Genomic DNA, 17,690 nt, shown 5'->3' with positions numbered 1-17,690 from the left:
AATCAAGACCAAATTATAACAGGAGAGCCCAAATACTCCACACACGGGACATTTCCAGAGCATCTAGCTCAGGAGATCAAAGAGACAACACTGCTGGGTCCCATAGAACACTTACTACATAAGGACCCCCCACAAAGACTGGGAGACATAAAAGTCTGATCTAATACATAGAAACAAATACAAAGGGTCAGCAACAATTTGGAGACACAGAAACAACCCACAATTGAAAGAAAAGGAGTAATCTTCAGAAAAAGAGATAAATGAAATGGAGGCAAGCGATTTATCAGATATAGAGTTCAAAGTAATGTTTATAAGGATACTCAAAGAATTAGTGGCAATTACAAGGAACTTGTAAAGACACTACAAAGAAAAAAAATTATAGGCCAATATCCCTGATGAACATAGATGGTAAAATCCTCAACAAAATATTAACAAATCAGATTGAGCAATACATTAAAAAGATCATACACCATGACCAAGTGGGATTTTTCCCAGGGATGCAAGGATGGTTCAATATTTGAAAATCAATAAACATGATATACCACATAAACAAAATGAAAAATAAATACCATATGATCATATCAACACATGTCAAAATAGTACTTGACAAAATCCAGTAACCATTTATGATAAAAACTCTCAGCAAAGTGGGATAGAGGTATCATACCTCAACTTAATAAAGGCTTTACCTGGTACATGACAAACCTGTAGCTAACATCATACTCAATGGTTAAAAATGAAAAACACTCCCCTTAAGATCAAAGACAGAGATGTCCACTATCACTTCTCTTATTTAACATAGTACTGGAAGTCCTAGCCACAGTGATTAGACAAGAGGAAGAAATGAAAGGCATCCAAATTGGAAATGAGGAAGTAAAACTCTCATTACTTGCTGATGACATGATATTGTACATAGAAAACCCTAAAGAATCTGCCAAAAAAACTACTAAGTTTATTAAATGAATTTGGCAATGCAGCAGGATACAAAATTAACACCCAGAAATCGATGGCATTTTTATAATAAATTTTCATAAAGGAAAACTAAACAAACAATCCCATTTACCACTGCAACAACAACAACAAAAATATACTTAAGAACAAACTTAACCAGGGAGGTAAAAGACTTGACCTCAGCAAACTATAGAACATTGAAAAAAGAGATAGAAGAAGATATAAACAAGTGGAAGAATATACTGTGTTCATAGATTAGTAGAATTAACATCATTAAAATTACCCAAAGCAATCTACAGATTCAATTCAATCTCTATAAAATACCAATGGCATATTTCATAGATCTAGAAAAAACACTCCAAAAATTTATATAGAACTAAAAATAGACCCCAAATAGCCTCAGCAATCTTGAGAAAGAAGAACACAGCTGGAGAGATCACAGTACCAAACTCTACTACAGAGCCATTGTAATCACAACAGCCTGGTACTGGCACACACACACACACACACACACACACACACACACAGGCATATAGACAAATGGAACAGAACAGAGACCTCAGAAATTAACCCATGCCAATAAGGTCAATTAATATTTGACAAAGGAGGTAAGAGAATACAATGGAGTCAAGACAGTCTCTTTAATAAATAGTTTTTGAAAAATTGGACAAGTACATGCACAAAAATGAAACTAGAACACCATCTTATACCATACACAAGACTAAAATCAAAAATAAAAGACCTAAATGTAACTCATGAAACCATAAAACTCCTAGCTGAAACATAGTAAGATCTCACGTAGCAGTATTTTCACTGATATGTTGCCTTAAGACAAGAAAAATAAAGGAAAAAATAAACAAAGGGGACTTCATCAAACTAAAATCTTCTGCACAGCAAAAGAAACCATCAACAAAATGAAAAGGGAACCAATTACATGGGAGAACATAGTCACCAATAGTGCTTCCAGCAAGGGGTTAATTTACAAGATATACCAAGAACTCATACAACTCAACAATTCAATCCAACAATCCAGGAAGATAAACAATCCAATTAAACAATGGGCAAAGGACCCCAATAAAGACTTCTGCAATGAGGACTACAGATAGCCAAGAGACATATGAGAAAATGCTCAATGTCACTAATCAGTGTAGATTTGCACATTCAAGCTACAATGAGGTGTCACCTCACACCTGCCAGAATGGCTACCATCAATAAATGAAGAAACAACAAGTGCTGATAAGGATGTGGAGAAAAGGGAACCCCAGGATCCTGCTGGTTGGAGTGCATACTGGTGAAGCTTCTGTGAAAAACAGTGTGGAGTTTTTTCACTAAATTGAAACTGAAACTTCCATTTGACACAGAAATCCCACTTTTGGGAATATATTCTAAGAATTCTGAAACACCAATCAGAGAATCCTGAACCAATCAGAAGAAATATATGTACCCCTATGTTCATAGCAGCACAATTTGCAATAGCCAAGATTTGGAAACACTCCACATGCCCATCAGTAGATGAGTGGATAAAACCTGTGGTACATCTACACAATGAAATACTATAGCTCAGTGGATAGAGTGTAGGCCTGGTACTAAAGGGTCCTGGGTTTGATTTCTATCGAGGGCATGTACTTCAGTTGCAGGCTCGTGTGCATGAGGCAACCAATCAATGTGTCCCTCTAACATCAATGTTTTTCTCTCTATGTCCCCACTCCCTTCTACTCTCTCTAATTATCAATGGAAGAATATCCTCCAGTGATAATTAACAAACAAAAAGAAAAAAGAAGGATTTCTTACCCTTTGAAACATGGAGGGACCTGGAGAGTATTATGCTAAGTGAAATAAGACAGTCAGAGAAAGACAAGTATTACATGATCTCACTCGTATGTGGAATCTAATAAGCAAAATAAACTGATGAACAAAATAGATCAACAGACATTGGAGCATGGAACTATCTGATGAATCTCAGAGCGAAAGGGGGGTTGAGGGGTGGGAAGAGATCAACCAGAGAACTTGTATGCATTTATGCATAACCCATAACAGAGAGAATAGTGTGGTGAAGGCCTTGTGGGTATGGGATGGAGGGGTCAATGGGGTGGGGGGAAGGGGATATCTGTAATACTTTCAACAATAAAGATAAATTTAAAAAATAAGTAAATTGTACAAATGTATGCCAGGTGTTGTTCCATATGCATTACTTATATAAACTCATTTCATCCTCACAACAAAACAAAAAGAAAGACAGAAAGAAAGAAAGAAAGAAAGAAAGAAAGAAAGGAAGGAAGAAAGAGAGAAAGAGAGAAAGAAAGAGAGAAAAGAAGAAAGAAAAAGAGAGAAGAAGGAGCTCTTAGTTGTTCTTACTTTTTGAGACAGCATGGCTGGACCTGGAGATAATTATGATAAACGAAATAAGCCAGTTAGAGAAGGACAAGTATCACATGATCTCACTTATATGTGGAATCTAATGAACAAAATAAACTGATGAACAAAATATGTCCAGAGGTATGGATGCATGGAATAAAACAGATCTCAGTGGGACGTAGGGGCTGGGAGGGTACAGGAAGAGATGAACATATAAGCATGTATGCATAACCCATATACACAGACAATAGTATGGATAAGGCCTGGGGTGAGGTGGGGGTTGGGTGGAGGGGGGCCAAAAGGGAGAAAATGAGAGACATCTGTAATACCGTCAACAACTTTTTAAAAAGGATGAGTTTTATGGTATATGTCATACCTCAAAACAACCTTTTAAAAATAGCAGTCTTGAAGCAAGAAAAAATCCCAAAGACATACCAGGAAATATATTTGAATAAAAAATTTTTTTTGCATGTTGTAAATAAAATTAAAAGAAATATGTAAAGCTCACTAAAAAAATGTAACCTGCAAGGCAGACTTTGGGCCTTTTTATTATGTAAAATATCCACCAAGCCAATAAATAAATTAACAAAAAAGAAACCAAAAATGGGGCAGTGCATATAGACTATTTACAGATGAAAACATACCAATAGTCAATAAAAAGGAAATATTTATCAAAACTCAACAATAATCTGAAAAATGCAGATGCAAATAACAACTTACAAATTAGATTTATAAGAACCTGTGGATTCTTTTAGATGCTGCGAGGATGGTGAATGGGTGGTAGCTTGGCAGTAACTATTATAATTAAAAAAGCGAATGCCACATGACTAAAAACTAACATCCATTTCCAGATATCTACATTAAAGAAACAATACTACATGAGCCCAAGCAGACATAAAATTAAAGTTTTGTTGTACGACGGTTTGGAATAATAAAAACATTTTCAAATTCTAAAAGAAAAATGAATACATTTGTCTTGACTTGTACATCAAGACTACAAAACACGTGAAAGGACAGCGTGCTGCCAATGGCACTGGGTGTTGCGCCCGGTGAGATGAGCATATGTTGGTGCACCCCTCCACATAGTTTGGATAATCCAATGCTCCACCCCGGGTGTTTATACCCTCAACCACTTCTCACATGCATGCCCAAGATAACATATACAAATGTGATAGAAGAGGAGAGAAGCAGTCTGAATTTTCAGATAGAGAACAGATAAATTATGATATAGCCATGCATAACAAAAACACACAGAGCTTTAAATAAATTACTTAGCACTCCCAACATGGCTAGGAAAAAAGTAAATCATAGTGCTAGTTAGGATGATAAAAATTACAAGGGCAATCACTGCCACCATAAGAACAAGAAAAAATGGTAAACTGGAAAAATATTGTTCTTGAAGAATACTTAAAAATTTATCATGTAGTTGGTGGGATTTAAGCCCCGCCAATAGACTTAAAAATACTATAGATGCAAAGAAGCCTAACAATGCCAAATTCTGGAGATGGTCACCTTGTGCTGAGTTGAGCAGGGACAGTGCCCCTTTCATTCCCTGGGTCATCTGCTGAGCATCAGCATGGGCACACATTGGCCTGGCCCAGAAAGTGAGATGGATAAGGAGAAACCAACTAAGTTTAAGTAACCCTGTGGGTGCCCTTACTGGTTTGGCTCAATGGATAGAGCGTTGGTCCATGGACTAAAGGATCCTGAGTTCGATTCCAGTGAAGGGCACATACTTTGGTTGCAGGCATGTTGAAGGAGGCAACCAATTGATGTGTCTCTCTTTCACATTGATGTTTTTCTCTCTCTCTGCCTTTTCCCCTCCATCCCTCTCTGTCTCTAAAAATGAATGGAAAAATATCCTTGGGAGGATGAACTAACTAACTAACTAACTAACTAACTAACTAATTAACTAACTAAATAACTAACTAATAACCAATCCTGTGGGCTTGTGTGATGGATTGGAGTCTATAGAGCTGTGAAGTATCTATAAATATAAAAGCCTAAGTGACCGTCTGACCATTCGACCCTTCAACTGTTCAACCCTTTGACCTTTCAGCCAGTAGCAATGATGTGCACTGACCACCAGGGGGCACATGCTGAAAGCATAGGCATGGAAACATGGAACTCAGAGGGAAGTAGGGTGGGGGGATGGTGGGAAGAGTTTAACCAAACATCTTATATGCATACTAGAGGCCCAGGGCACAGATTTGTGCATCGGCAGGGTCCCTCGGCTTGGCCTGCAGGGATGGGGCCAAAACCAGCAGTCTGACATCCTCTCAGTGGTCCTGGATTGCATGAGGGTGCAGGCCAGGCCTAGGGACCCCACCAGTGCACAAATTTGTGCACCGGGCCTCTAGTATAATATATGCAACTTTCCCTGCCAGCTAATTTTCCTCCCAGAATTTTCAATGAGTCCATGGTGGTATGAGAACTTGGGAGGTAGATAGAAGACAGAAAAGCTCTCTTCAATCCTCTATAGTTTTATGCAAACAAGCATCAGTAAGGAAGTCAAAGATACAAACAATACTTTCAATCATCTTGACCTAATTAACATTTAAAATTGACATGTACATTAACTGTACCCAATAAGTACAGGATAAATATGTCTTTAAATTTCACAAAGAATATCCATGAAATAGACTATATATTATGGTTGTAAAACAAGTATCAATAAATTTCACAGGATTAAAATCACACAGAATGCATTATTTGACAACAATCACATTAAATTACAAATCAAGAGGATTGAGACAGCCAACTTTTGTAAGTGAAATAATATACTACTAAATAATCCATGGTTTATCAAAGAGCAATCAGATGAAAAAGGAAATATTTTAAAGAAAACATTCCAACAAATTTTCAAAATTTGAGATATTTAACCAAAGCAGTTATTTATTAGAAACTTATAGATTTAAAGGCTTATAATATATATGGAGAAATATATGAAAATCATAGATCTAAACTTTTAAATTAAAAGTTTATGAAAAGTGAATTTAACAAAAATAGAAGAAAGGAAGTAATAAAGGTAAGAGAAGAAATTGATACAATTGAATATCCTACCTAATAAAAGAGTAATATGCAAATTAACCATCACTCCATCACTAAGATGGCGGTGCCCATAGCCATAAGATGGTGGTGCCCAGTCCTCTCAGCCCTGCCAAAGTCCTCCAGTCCCAGGGGGCGGCTGCTGAGAGCAGGCAGCATGAGTGGCCACTCTGCCGGAGTCCTCCAGTCCTGGCCCGAGGTGCAGGCAAGCCTTGGATGGTGGCTGCCCAGCTGCCCAGGGCTGGCCTGAGGCTCAGGTAACCAGGGCTGGCAGAGCAGTGGCAGCAGCAGAGGTGTGATGGGGTGTCGCCTTCCCCTGATCCTGGGTTTCCTCTCACCCCTGGGGCTCCCGGACTGTGAGAGAGAGCAGGCCAGGCAGACCCCCGTCCAGTGCATGAATTTTCATGCACCGGGCCTCTAGTAGATGTATAATAATAAAAATCAACAGGGCCAGAAGGTTTTTTGCTTTCTTTCTTTCTTTCTTTCTTTTTTTTTTTTTTGCAAAAAAACCTACAAGATTGATGAGAAGGAAAAAAATTCCAAATCACAAATTGTTAACATCTGGAATTAAAAAATGACATTTCTACAGATCCCACAGACATTAAAATATACTAAGAGAATATTGTAAAGATTTTGCGTAAGTAGATTTGATATTTTAGTTGAAATTCCTTGAAAAAGACTATTTCATTATCTATTCCTGTGTAATAAGTTACCTACAAAATTGGTGGCTTAACAGTTAATGATTTTTTTCATTTATTTTCACTTTCAGCCATTTAATGGTGTTTCACAGTTCTGGGAGTTGACTGAGTTCAGTGGGTGGTTCTCACTTGGTGTCCATCATGTGGTTAGAGTCACCTGGTAGCTGGGGCTGGGTCCTCACTCGGGAGGGACACTGAGACACCCTCTCCCTCCGTATGCAGGTCAGTGCTCTAACGTGGCCTCTGTGGTCCCATCAGCAACGAAGGGAATATTATAATATTAAATTTATATTAGCGACGGCTGGAGACTATCAAGAGAGATAAGTAAAGCTGCAAAACTCCTGTGCTTGCTCTGATCAGGAATCAAACCATGACTTCCTGGTTCATAGGTTGATGCTCAACCACTGAGCCACACTGGCCAGGCTGCAAGACTCCTTTAGACCCAGCCTCAAACCCATGTGGCATCCTTTCCACCACTTCTAATGGTCAGATTGAATGGGGGTGCAGGGGAGGATACGATCTACCTTTCCATGAGGTGAATAACAAATAATTTTCACCCCTCTTTAATCTGTCTCACACAATTTACCAAAACTGACTCTAAAATAGACAATCTTATAGTCTTACATCTGATAAAGAAATTGTACCTATTAGTAAAAACATCTCTTAATAGGAAATCAAGGCCCCATTTCCTTCTATGTTGAATTTACTAGATCTTTTCTCCCCATATGGAATTGGCTTTTATTGATGATTTGAGTATATATCACAGTAAATTTTCTCAAGAGAACATTCCAATGACTTAGCAACATTGATTGCAAGGACCACATTCCTCCCATTGCAACGCAGTGCCAACCTCAACCACAGCACTGTGTTTGGAAGGGATCTGTTTCCAGAATTTTTTCTGTTGTCTAGTTTTTCTACTTTGAGCCAACTTCACACTATGTTAACTAGTATACCCAAAGATGTGAACTAATATGACCAATACAAATAATGTTAATTAACATTCACATTTTCTTACCTTATACTATATTTTTTCCAGTTTTGTTCTTATTTTTCAAAATTTTCTTGGCTAATTTAGGACTTCAGTATTTACATATGAATATGAATTTTAAATTTAGCTTGAAAGTCCCCCCCTCCCCCCAAATAAACACAAAAAACCCAAACCAGAAGAAACAAGAAGAAAAAAAACAAGACAAGCAAGCAAACAAAAATTCTTGCCATGATTATCAATGATATTTTTACTGAATATAGATCAATTTGGAGAGAACTGACATCTTTAAAATATTTACTCTTATACTCTCCAAATTGTGTATTTGTGTCATTTTTGTAGGTGCATTAATTTCCCCCAATGCTGTCATCTAGTTTTCAATATAGAAATCTTGTTTATCTTTTAGATTTAAACTAATAAGGGAGTTCATCAAAGTTGTAGAATCCAAGATTCATGAACAAATTCTATTTGTGTTTCTGCATATGGCAATGAAGATGCAAAATAAAAATAAAAAACACAATACCATTTATAATCACTAAAAATTAAAAGGAAACACAAGTATAATTCTAACTGGACACGTATAGGACTTGTATCCCAAAATGCTAATGAAAGTAATCAAGAATCTAAATAAATGGAGAGACTTCCATATTCATCAGATGACAAATAGTGAAGATGTCACTTATCTCCTGATGCCATTTACCCTACTTTAATGCAATTTTAATCCAAATCCCAGCAACAATTTTAATAGCTGTAGACAAAGTTACTCTAAAATTTATATGAAAAAGCAAAGGAATCAGAATAAATAAAACAAATTTGATAAAGAAATATAAAGTTGAGAGATCACTCTCTAACGAAATTTAAGACCTTTTTATAGCTAAACTAATCAAGGCTGATGGGTATTGTGGAGGAATGGACAAAGACAGAGCAGAATAGAGAATTGAGAAACAGACCAATGCTGAGTTGTGTTTTTTTTGTTAACCCTCACCCAACAATATTTTTCCCCATTGATTTTTTTTAGAGAGAGTGGAAGGGAGGGGGAGAGACAGAGAGAGAGAGAGAGACAGGAAGCTAATTGTGAGAGAGACACATCGATTGGTTGCCTCCCACACACATCCCATGGGGGCTGGGGATCGAGCCTGAAACTGAGGTAAGTGCTCCTGATTGGAATCAAAACTGAGATCCTTCAGTCCATGGGCTGACGCTCTAACCACTGTAGAACCTGCTGGGGAAAGCCAAGTCATTTTTGACAAAGATGCAAAGCAATTGGAGGGAGGATGGATGGTCTTTTCAAACAATGGAGCTGGAGGAAATGAATATCCATGGGGGTGGGGTGGGGTGGGGGTGGAGAGAAGGAGGCTGCTCTACCTATGGAGTACCCTTCTTTCTCTCTGTCCCATTCCTTCACTAATAAACACTCTTTCACTTTAAACCAATGAGGGAGAGGAGAAAGAGAGAGAGAGAGAGAGAGAGAGAGAGAGAGAGAGAGAGAGAGAGGGAGAGAGAGAATAAAATAAAAGGAAGAAAAATGAAAAGAAATGAGATAAATTCTCACACATTTTTAAAAATTCACTCAAACTGGATCAAAATAATTTTTTTATGCTCACCTGAGGATATATGTATTGATTTTAGAGGATGGAAGGGAGAGACAGAGAGAAACATCAATGAGAGAGAGAAACATCAATCGGCCTCCCAAACTACCTCTCTGCCCCGACTAAGGATTGAACCCAAAACCTTTTTGGTGTGTGGGATGATGCTCCAACTGTTATCGATGGAAGTGGGATTCTTGGGGTACTCCTGGAATAAGCATTTCCGGAGGCCCCCATGGGAGCATGAGATATGGTAGAAAGCTTTATTTCCACAGAATTACATCCCTGGGTTTCCGAAGTCTCATTTCCCTGTGTCTAGTCACAGAAGAAGTACAGCTGGGCTTTCGGGAAAGCTAGAAGCACAGCCAGTGTCCAGAGTTTCCATTCCACGTTGGAGCCGGGCCCAGTTCAGCATCAGGCCAGCTGCAGCCCATTAGTGTGGGGTCCACGTGGCTATGGGCCACAGGGCAGAATGCAGGAGACCATGCCCCAAGCAACAAGAGTCCCAAGGGTCCTGAAAGCTCACAAGAGAGTGAACTTCTTTGTTCAGGGGATTAAATATCCCAAATTTCTGCAGCTTTCACTGGCCACGCCCATCTGGCCAACCATCTCTGTCCCCAGGTGTGACTGACAGCAAGCGAGCACCTTCCCTATGTCATCCCACCTTTACTGGGCATGTGCCTATCTTCCCTTTGTCCAGTCCTCTTCCCCCAGTGTCTTGCAGGGAACATGCCTATAATGTCTGGCCTTTCCTCTGCTCCTTTTAATAATTAGCTAATTAAAATGGTATCACAAACAACTGAATCACTTGACCAGGGTTGGGTAAAAAATGTAAATATAAAATATAAACATTTTAGAAGAAAACACAGGAAACCTTTGGGACCAAGGGATTGATTGGTAAGGACTTTTTAGAAGTGACACTAAAGCATAAACCATAAGAGGAAAACATCAATAACTGGGCCTTCATCAAAATTAAACATGTTCTGCAAAAATTCTGTTAAGAGGATGAAAAGATAACCTATAGGCAGAGAAAAATATTTGCACTCCCCCAATATTACAAAGGCATGCATGTAGAATATATAAAGGCCTCTCCTAACTGCACACTAAAAACACCCAATGTCAAATGGGCGTAAGACAGGAAGAGACATCGCAGCAGAGGACACCCAGACGGCAGATGAGCACACACAGAATGATGTGAACAGCAGCAGCCATGAGAGAAATGCAGAAGGAGAACCTGATAATGCACCTAAGCAACATGATGTGTGAAAACCCACAAAACATAAAGTGCTGACAAAGCACAATGCTGGTGAGAAACTGAATCTTCCTGCACCGAGGGTGGGGACGTAGAGCAGCGCAACTCCTCTGGGAAAAGAGTTTGGCAGTTTCTTAAGAAACAAAACATACACTTCCCACACGACCCAGTCATCACATTTTAGTACATTATTGCCAGAGAAACGGAAACTCACATTCACACAGTAACGTTACACAAATGGTCACAGAAGCTTTATTTATAACAGCCCCAGACGAGAAACAGCAGCGGGGCCCTTCAGTAGGTGGACAGACAAGCTGCAGTGCAGCCACACTGTGGGACACTACTCAGCAGTAAAGGGGAACCAACTGTGGATCCGCCCAGCAGCCTGGATTGCTCTGGAGGGCGTTATGCAAAGTGAGATAAGCCAGACGCAGAAAGTCACATTCTGTCTGATTCCATTTACCTGACCTTCTCAAACTCACAACATTATAGAGATGGAGAGCAGATCAGGGGAAGTCAGATGCCAGGGGATGGTGTCTGGAGGGAAGTGGTTGGAACTCTGAAGGGGAGCATGAGGGAGATCTCTGTGCTAACGGAACACAGAGACTGTGCTTGATTGTGGTGGTGGCTACACAAATCTAAAATGCGGTAAAACAGAGCAATAGAACTGTATGCACACCATGTACAATATCAGTTTTCTGGTTTTGATACTGTACTATAGTTTCTTAAAATATACCATTTGGGGGAAAAGGGAAAGGGTACACAGCATCTCTCTGTACTATCTTTTCAACTTCCTGTGAATCTATAATTAGTTCAAATAAAAAGTTTTTTAAAATTAGCTTTCTAGCTAAAATTCAGAATACTCAAAAAATTAGCAAGGGACTCATTCATTTGTGGTGGGAATACAAAGTGGTACAGTCACTTTGCAAGACACTGCTGGTTGCTTACAAAGCTGTACAGACCCTTACCATTGATGCAGCCACCACAGTCTCAGGGATTCACTCAAATGAATTGAAAACTTTGTCGACACAAAACCCTGCACATAAATGCTTACAGCAGCTTCATTTACAATTGCCAAGTCTTGAAGTAACAAAATGTCATTCAATAGATGAATGGATAAGTAAGCTGTGGTACATTCACGCAATTAAGTATTATGCAGAGATGAAAATAAATGAGTTTTAAGCTATGAAAAAAAATGGAGAAACCTGAAATATGTATTGCTAAGTGAGAGGATTATCTCTCCCTGCACCCCATCTTCTCCTCACACTTTCTCACCTCTATTATCAGAGGCCAAACCCTAGGTGTTGAAACCCATTCTACTGAAGATCCAGATGTTTCATTGACTTGGAGGCTCAAGAACCAAAACCAAATTCTGAACTGGTTGCTCATTAGAGCTCTCCCAACAAACCTTCCTCTAGAGTTTTCCAGATGAGGACTGGGCCACAGCAACTGGATTGCTTACAGAACCTCTGACGGAGACCACAGCCTAATGAACCTGGGTATCAATTCCAGAGGATGAAGGGTCACATATATTCCCCAGCCCCTGTGCAGAACTGGCTCAGACACCAAAAACTCCGCCTGGAATAGTTTATTGTATTTAGAAAAACCACAATCACAGTTTGAAATCCCAAGCAAGAAATATACAGATGTTTTCATAGCAAAGAAAAGATCTTATGGGGCCTATTGCAGGGGCACTGCATGCTGATAGTAAAGAAGATAATGGGAAATGGAGGGAAAACAGATATAGAAAGGGGCAATGGACAGCGCAGCCCAACTAGATCCTGGAATAGGGAGAGATCAAGATGGCATCGCTACTCTTAGACTGACTTTGGGGTTGGAAAGTGCTGAAGGATGGTTGTCCTCACTAAGGGGAGCAACTGGAGAAGTGACAGGTTTGTAAAAATATAAAGCAGAAATCTCTTCATTGATCTTCTCCTTAAGAAAGTCCATTACCTGTAGGAGGACACATAATTTTTAAAGATGAATATTTGAGCACTTACCTTCAGATTCTTTCCCTTCTCCCTTAATCCTTTGATTATGAAAAGTCTCTTAATAATCGTCTGACCTCTAGTAAATACAACTTTTCAAACATGAACTGCATAGATGAGCAAACTATGCTTTACCTTCTCTTAGAACCCTGACACCACTTTTCAGATTGGAGGGACAAAAACAATAAATCCACACTGACCCCCAAAGAGCCAAGCTGTGGAAATACTTTTAATCTGATGGCCTGCCTTAGAAAATGTAAGCCAGGAAGTGCCCAAATCTTGAAGCTAACTTTCCTAGACCACGGGACCTCATATTCTAATGTTAAACAGTAGTCTTAGGTCTGGAGATAATTCCCAAGACTGAATGTTTATGTCAGGGGTAGGGACCATCCAGTCTGTGAGCTATATAAGGTCCACTAAATCATTTGGCCTGGCCCTGCCAAGGCATTAGGGGTGAATTAATTAAATGTTTGACCAAATACAGCAGGCTAATTTTTCAGTTGATAATTTTGTATGGCCTGCAAATGATGTTATAAATATCCAAATGGCCAACCTTGAAGCTTTGGGATATCAGACAAGGCCTATGTCTGATTCTGTCCCAGCAAAGGTAAGTCAAGAGCTATGACCTTTCCCAACCTTTCCCCTAGGCATCACATGTCCTTTTCCCCACTCTGTTTCCTTCCCTTGATGACCCCACCCATGTCTTCCTCTGAACTCACCAAACCCACCTGCAAGTGCCTCACAGCGGCCCTCGGCGTTCAGCAGCTTGGCCCTTGCGCACGCCCTTGATGATGAGGACGGTCCCAACGATGATGCCCACCAGACCCACAACCAGGCCCAGGCCACACACCACGTTCTCTGTTGTCTCTGGGAGCGGGGTTTTTGCTTCAAACTCTGGGGAAATAGAAAACAAAGTCCAGAGGTAATGAATGTGGTCCTAAGTCAATAATGGTTAGTAATCACCTAAAGAAGAGGAAGACACAATGATGCAGTGAGGGAATGACAAGTTAGAAAGCGAGGAACGCTGGATAATGGGAGAAGACAAGACCAGGAATCACAGCAGTTGTTATGGAGTAGTTCAGTGACTCTGAGTCCCAAAGGAGCAGACACATGCATCACAGAAGGAAACACAAACTATAAAGGAGGCTGAAGGATGGTCCATACCCCAGTGCTTGATAAGAGGCTCCTCCAAACCCCAGTGCTCCACCTGGCAGTCGTAGACGTCGTCATTTGAGGGCAGAAAGGGGAGATAGTAGAACTTGCGGAAAAGGTGGTCCTGCCTGGGCAGGAAGACTGTCTCTGACACTCCGGTTGTGACAGGTTTCCCATTTCGAAGCCACGTGACATTGACCACAGGTGGGGAGAACTTGTCAATGAAACAGATGAGGGTATTGGGCTCTCCCAGTTCCACAGGGTTGTTCGGGAACACAGTCATCTCTGGAGGTACTGGGGGACACGTGACAGAAGTTAGCCTTCCTTGCTTAGGCTGGCCCCTCCCTCTCTCTCTAAAACTGAAAGGAAGTTGATATTGTGCCCTGAGAATCTATGCCACGGACTCAGATACCCATCTCTGACACGTTCACCCATAAGCTGTAACCACTATTGAGGTATAAGGTATCCAAGGACTTCATTCCTGGCCTCTCAAGCATAGATTCAGGGCAGTAACTTTTTGAATGACAGTGGATGGCAGACAAGATGTGAGGAAATGACCAGGAAATGGAAAGCCCCATGAAGTAGTTGGGCCTGTAGCATGAGAATTTAGGGCTTGATGTGGCAAGGTGAGGCCCCCAGAAGGGAAAGTCATTCACAATAATACAACAAGAAGAGCTGAAGCGTCTATTTAAAAGCTAGGATTCCCACATCTAGGGGTGCAGCAGGGAGAGGTACCGTTGGAGTTCGGGGTGTTATTGGAGCGCTTTATCATAGTTTCCAGGTTGGCTTTGTCCACAGCGATATTGGCCAATGCACCCTGAGCCTCAAAGCTGGCAAATTGACCAAATTCTTGAAGCCGCCAGACCGTCTCCTTCTTTTGCATATCCACGTGGAAAATCTCATCATTGTCAAAGTCAAACATGAACTCGCCTGACTCATCAGGTTTCATGTAGAACTCGGCCTGGATGATCACATGATCCTCTGAAAAGGTAGAAAAGGGAGTTAGGGTTGGAACAAGCTGAGAGAGATGAGGAACCCAGGTTGTGAGACACACATGTGGGCAGCGGGGTGAAGGGTAGGCCAAGAGGAGGGAAGAAGTGATGGAGAGTAGGGATGAGTGGGACGATGAGTCCTGGGTGAAGCATTTCTGTGTTGAACCGAGAAGGAGGGAGAAATTAGGGGGCCTGTTAGAGAGGGTGGATCGAAGGAAATGGACTGAGAAGCCTGAGTCTTGTGAAGCTGTGGTTGGCCTCCAGGTCACTAGCTGAGGAATGATCCCCATGGAAATCCAGCAGCAGCTCCTAAAAGGCTGGGTTCTGAACTCTGAAATCAAATTAGCATTTGAATTCTTATTCAGCTACTTACCAACCTAGTGATCATGAGCAGATTATTTTACCTCCTGACGTGTAGTTTTAAAATTATTTTCTTTTATGGTTCTGCTTCTTCCATGGGTTTGTTTTTAATTTAAATCAGACTAGTTAAGTAATTTCTTAGCACATCATCAGGCTTATAGCAAGCAATTTAGGGTCAGAAACTGGTTTGTATTTAGGGACTACACCCAGGGAAAATAACACTGGGGCCTGAGGTACCTGGGAAATTAAGATTGAGACCTTGTAGAGCACCCACTTTCCTGGATCTGCACCCACACCATGGGTACTCTGAGGGAAGAACTATATTTGGCAATGAGCCTTATGTCTCAAAGATCCTTATATTGAGACTGTCATTATGGGGTCTATTCTATATGGTTGATATTGAGCCTAATTTATACCAAGGGCGTAATCAATTTGAAGTCAGAAAGTTAAAATTGGAGAGTATGCAGCCTCCATGGTGTGTGTAGAGGAGAGGGGGATTTGAAAGTCTGACTGTGTATAGGTAAAGCCAGGGATTTATTTAGCATTTGCAGCTATGTATTCACGTGTATACACACACACACACACACGCACACACACACACACACACACATTCTACTTGCCTCTTCCCAACCCAAGGGAAGAGCCTCTCTCTTTCCAGATATGCATCCCCATGTATGGCTCTTTCTGGGCAATAGAAACCTACAGTTGCCATCGTGGATATTGGAGCTGGGCTATTCCTTTATTCCAGTGCCTGCCACCCTCTGCAGTGGTCACCTGGGTGAAAGGTATTTCTTCTCAATACACCTTCACTACAGCACAATGTCCGCTCAGGAGATGGCAGAGAACATCGGCTGTTCAATTCCTTACTCATTTTTCTACTCTTCTGGGAAAACCACTAAGTAGCAGTGATCAAAGATCATTGTAAGATCCAGTAAGGAGGGCCTGTCACTGTCCCGGGGGCAGTAAATTAAATGCAGCTGATATCGGCACACCTGTCCTCCCCCTCCCTTGGGAAGACTGTTACTTTTCGGTGACTTTCCTTTCTAGTGATCTTCCCCAAAATGTCATTGATCAAAATATCCTGACAGGATCCACATGCCAAAAAAGCAACTACTGGGTGTCCAGCTAAGAACCTCTCACATTTTCTCATTTAATCCTCACAATATTGTGTGAGGTTTTCAATTTTACTAATTATCTAGAAAGAGAAATTAAAGCCTAGAGAGGCAGCTTGCTAGTGCCTTCCAGACAAGATTTCTTCCTCAAGTTTGCCTTACCCCAAAGAAATTTACAGCTCAGGTTTGCTCGTCTAAGCTAAATTTGACTGACTTCAAATTGTGGTGAGAAGAGAACTCTTCCAGCTTCAACTCATACACTTTCAGATTTGGACCCACAGAATCCCTATGAAATGTCTCTTTCACTTCAAATAGCGTCTTTCCACACTTCACAATGCTCTCAGCGCTTGTTCTCCCCAGTTATGATTCTCTCAGCACTTACCTTTGATGGCCCATGATTCCTGAAGGCACACCAGGACGACTGTGATGAAAAATCCCAACACTGAGTCTCCAATTATGGCCATTTTCTTCTTGAGTGCTTTGATGGGGGTCAGCAGAGCTCAAGAGTGGAGCTGAACAGATAGGAGTAAAACAGGGGAATATAGTGTGAAATAGTGTCGGATTGATTAAAATTCAAATCAGTTGAGCTGCAGCCAATCAGCACAGTGTTTTAAGATGACACATCTGTTGCTAAGGAAAGGACTTTTGTAAAGGGTCTGGGAAAGGAGATAGATTAAAAGTTAAAGTTCTTAAACAAATGAACAGAAAACAACAAAAAATAAGTTTTTGAGAATGTTAGGCAATCACTCACACTTTTCCATCCCAATCCAAGTTCTAGAAAGGGATATACCTGAAGCACATAGTGAGAAGATAATCAATAAAAAAATCTAAAGTGAGAGTTAGTGTCAGATCATGCATCTGTGCTGTGACAGCTAGGGAGCTTTTAAGATACAACAAATCATCTAAAAAGAAGGTAAATTATCAGGCTAAGGAGAAGCCCCAAATCTTGTGGAGGACAGCTTCACTTAAGGAGCTGCTTCTTCTTTTGTTGTTGTTGTTATTCCTTGCTGGAGGATATTTTTCCATTGATTTTTAGGGAGAGTGGAAAAGAGAGGGAAAGACAGAGGGAAACATCTATGCGAGAGAAACACATTGACTGGTTGTCTCCTGCACAAGCCCCTACCAGGGCCTGGTCCAGGGAGGAGCCTGTAACCAAGGTATGTGCCCTTGACCAGAATCGAACCCAGGGCCCTTTGGGTTTCAGGTCAACG

The 17,690-nt window shown here is 40.6% G+C and overlaps 1 protein-coding gene across 2 annotated transcripts; it reads right to left on the bottom strand.

The window, feature by feature from the left end:
- Positions 1–11,106: 11,106 nt before the first annotated feature.
- On the bottom strand, positions 11,107–17,020 carry LOC308521871 (HLA class II histocompatibility antigen, DR alpha chain-like; the record flags this gene model as incomplete). Of its 2 annotated transcripts, none has more annotated exons than XM_081095002.1 (5): positions 11,107–12,828; positions 13,592–13,757; positions 14,028–14,309; positions 14,751–14,996; positions 16,862–17,020. In XM_081095002.1, 4 exons carry the CDS (start codon positions 16,941–16,943, stop codon positions 13,603–13,605), a joined length of 765 nt encoding a protein of 254 aa, XP_080951128.1. In that variant the 3' UTR covers positions 11,107–12,828; positions 13,592–13,602. The 2 variants fall into 2 exon arrangements, with proteins under 2 accessions (XP_080951128.1, XP_080951129.1); XM_081095003.1 differs by having other exon boundaries at positions 13,583–13,757; positions 16,862–16,943.
- Between the last annotated feature and the right edge of the window lie 670 nt (positions 17,021–17,690).

The sequence above is a fragment of the Myotis nattereri genome (assembly GCF_964212035.1).
Source record: "Myotis nattereri genome assembly, chromosome: 6".
Lineage (NCBI taxonomy): Eukaryota > Metazoa > Chordata > Mammalia > Chiroptera > Vespertilionidae > Myotis > Myotis nattereri.
This window is presented reverse-complemented; position numbering and strand designations above follow the sequence as displayed.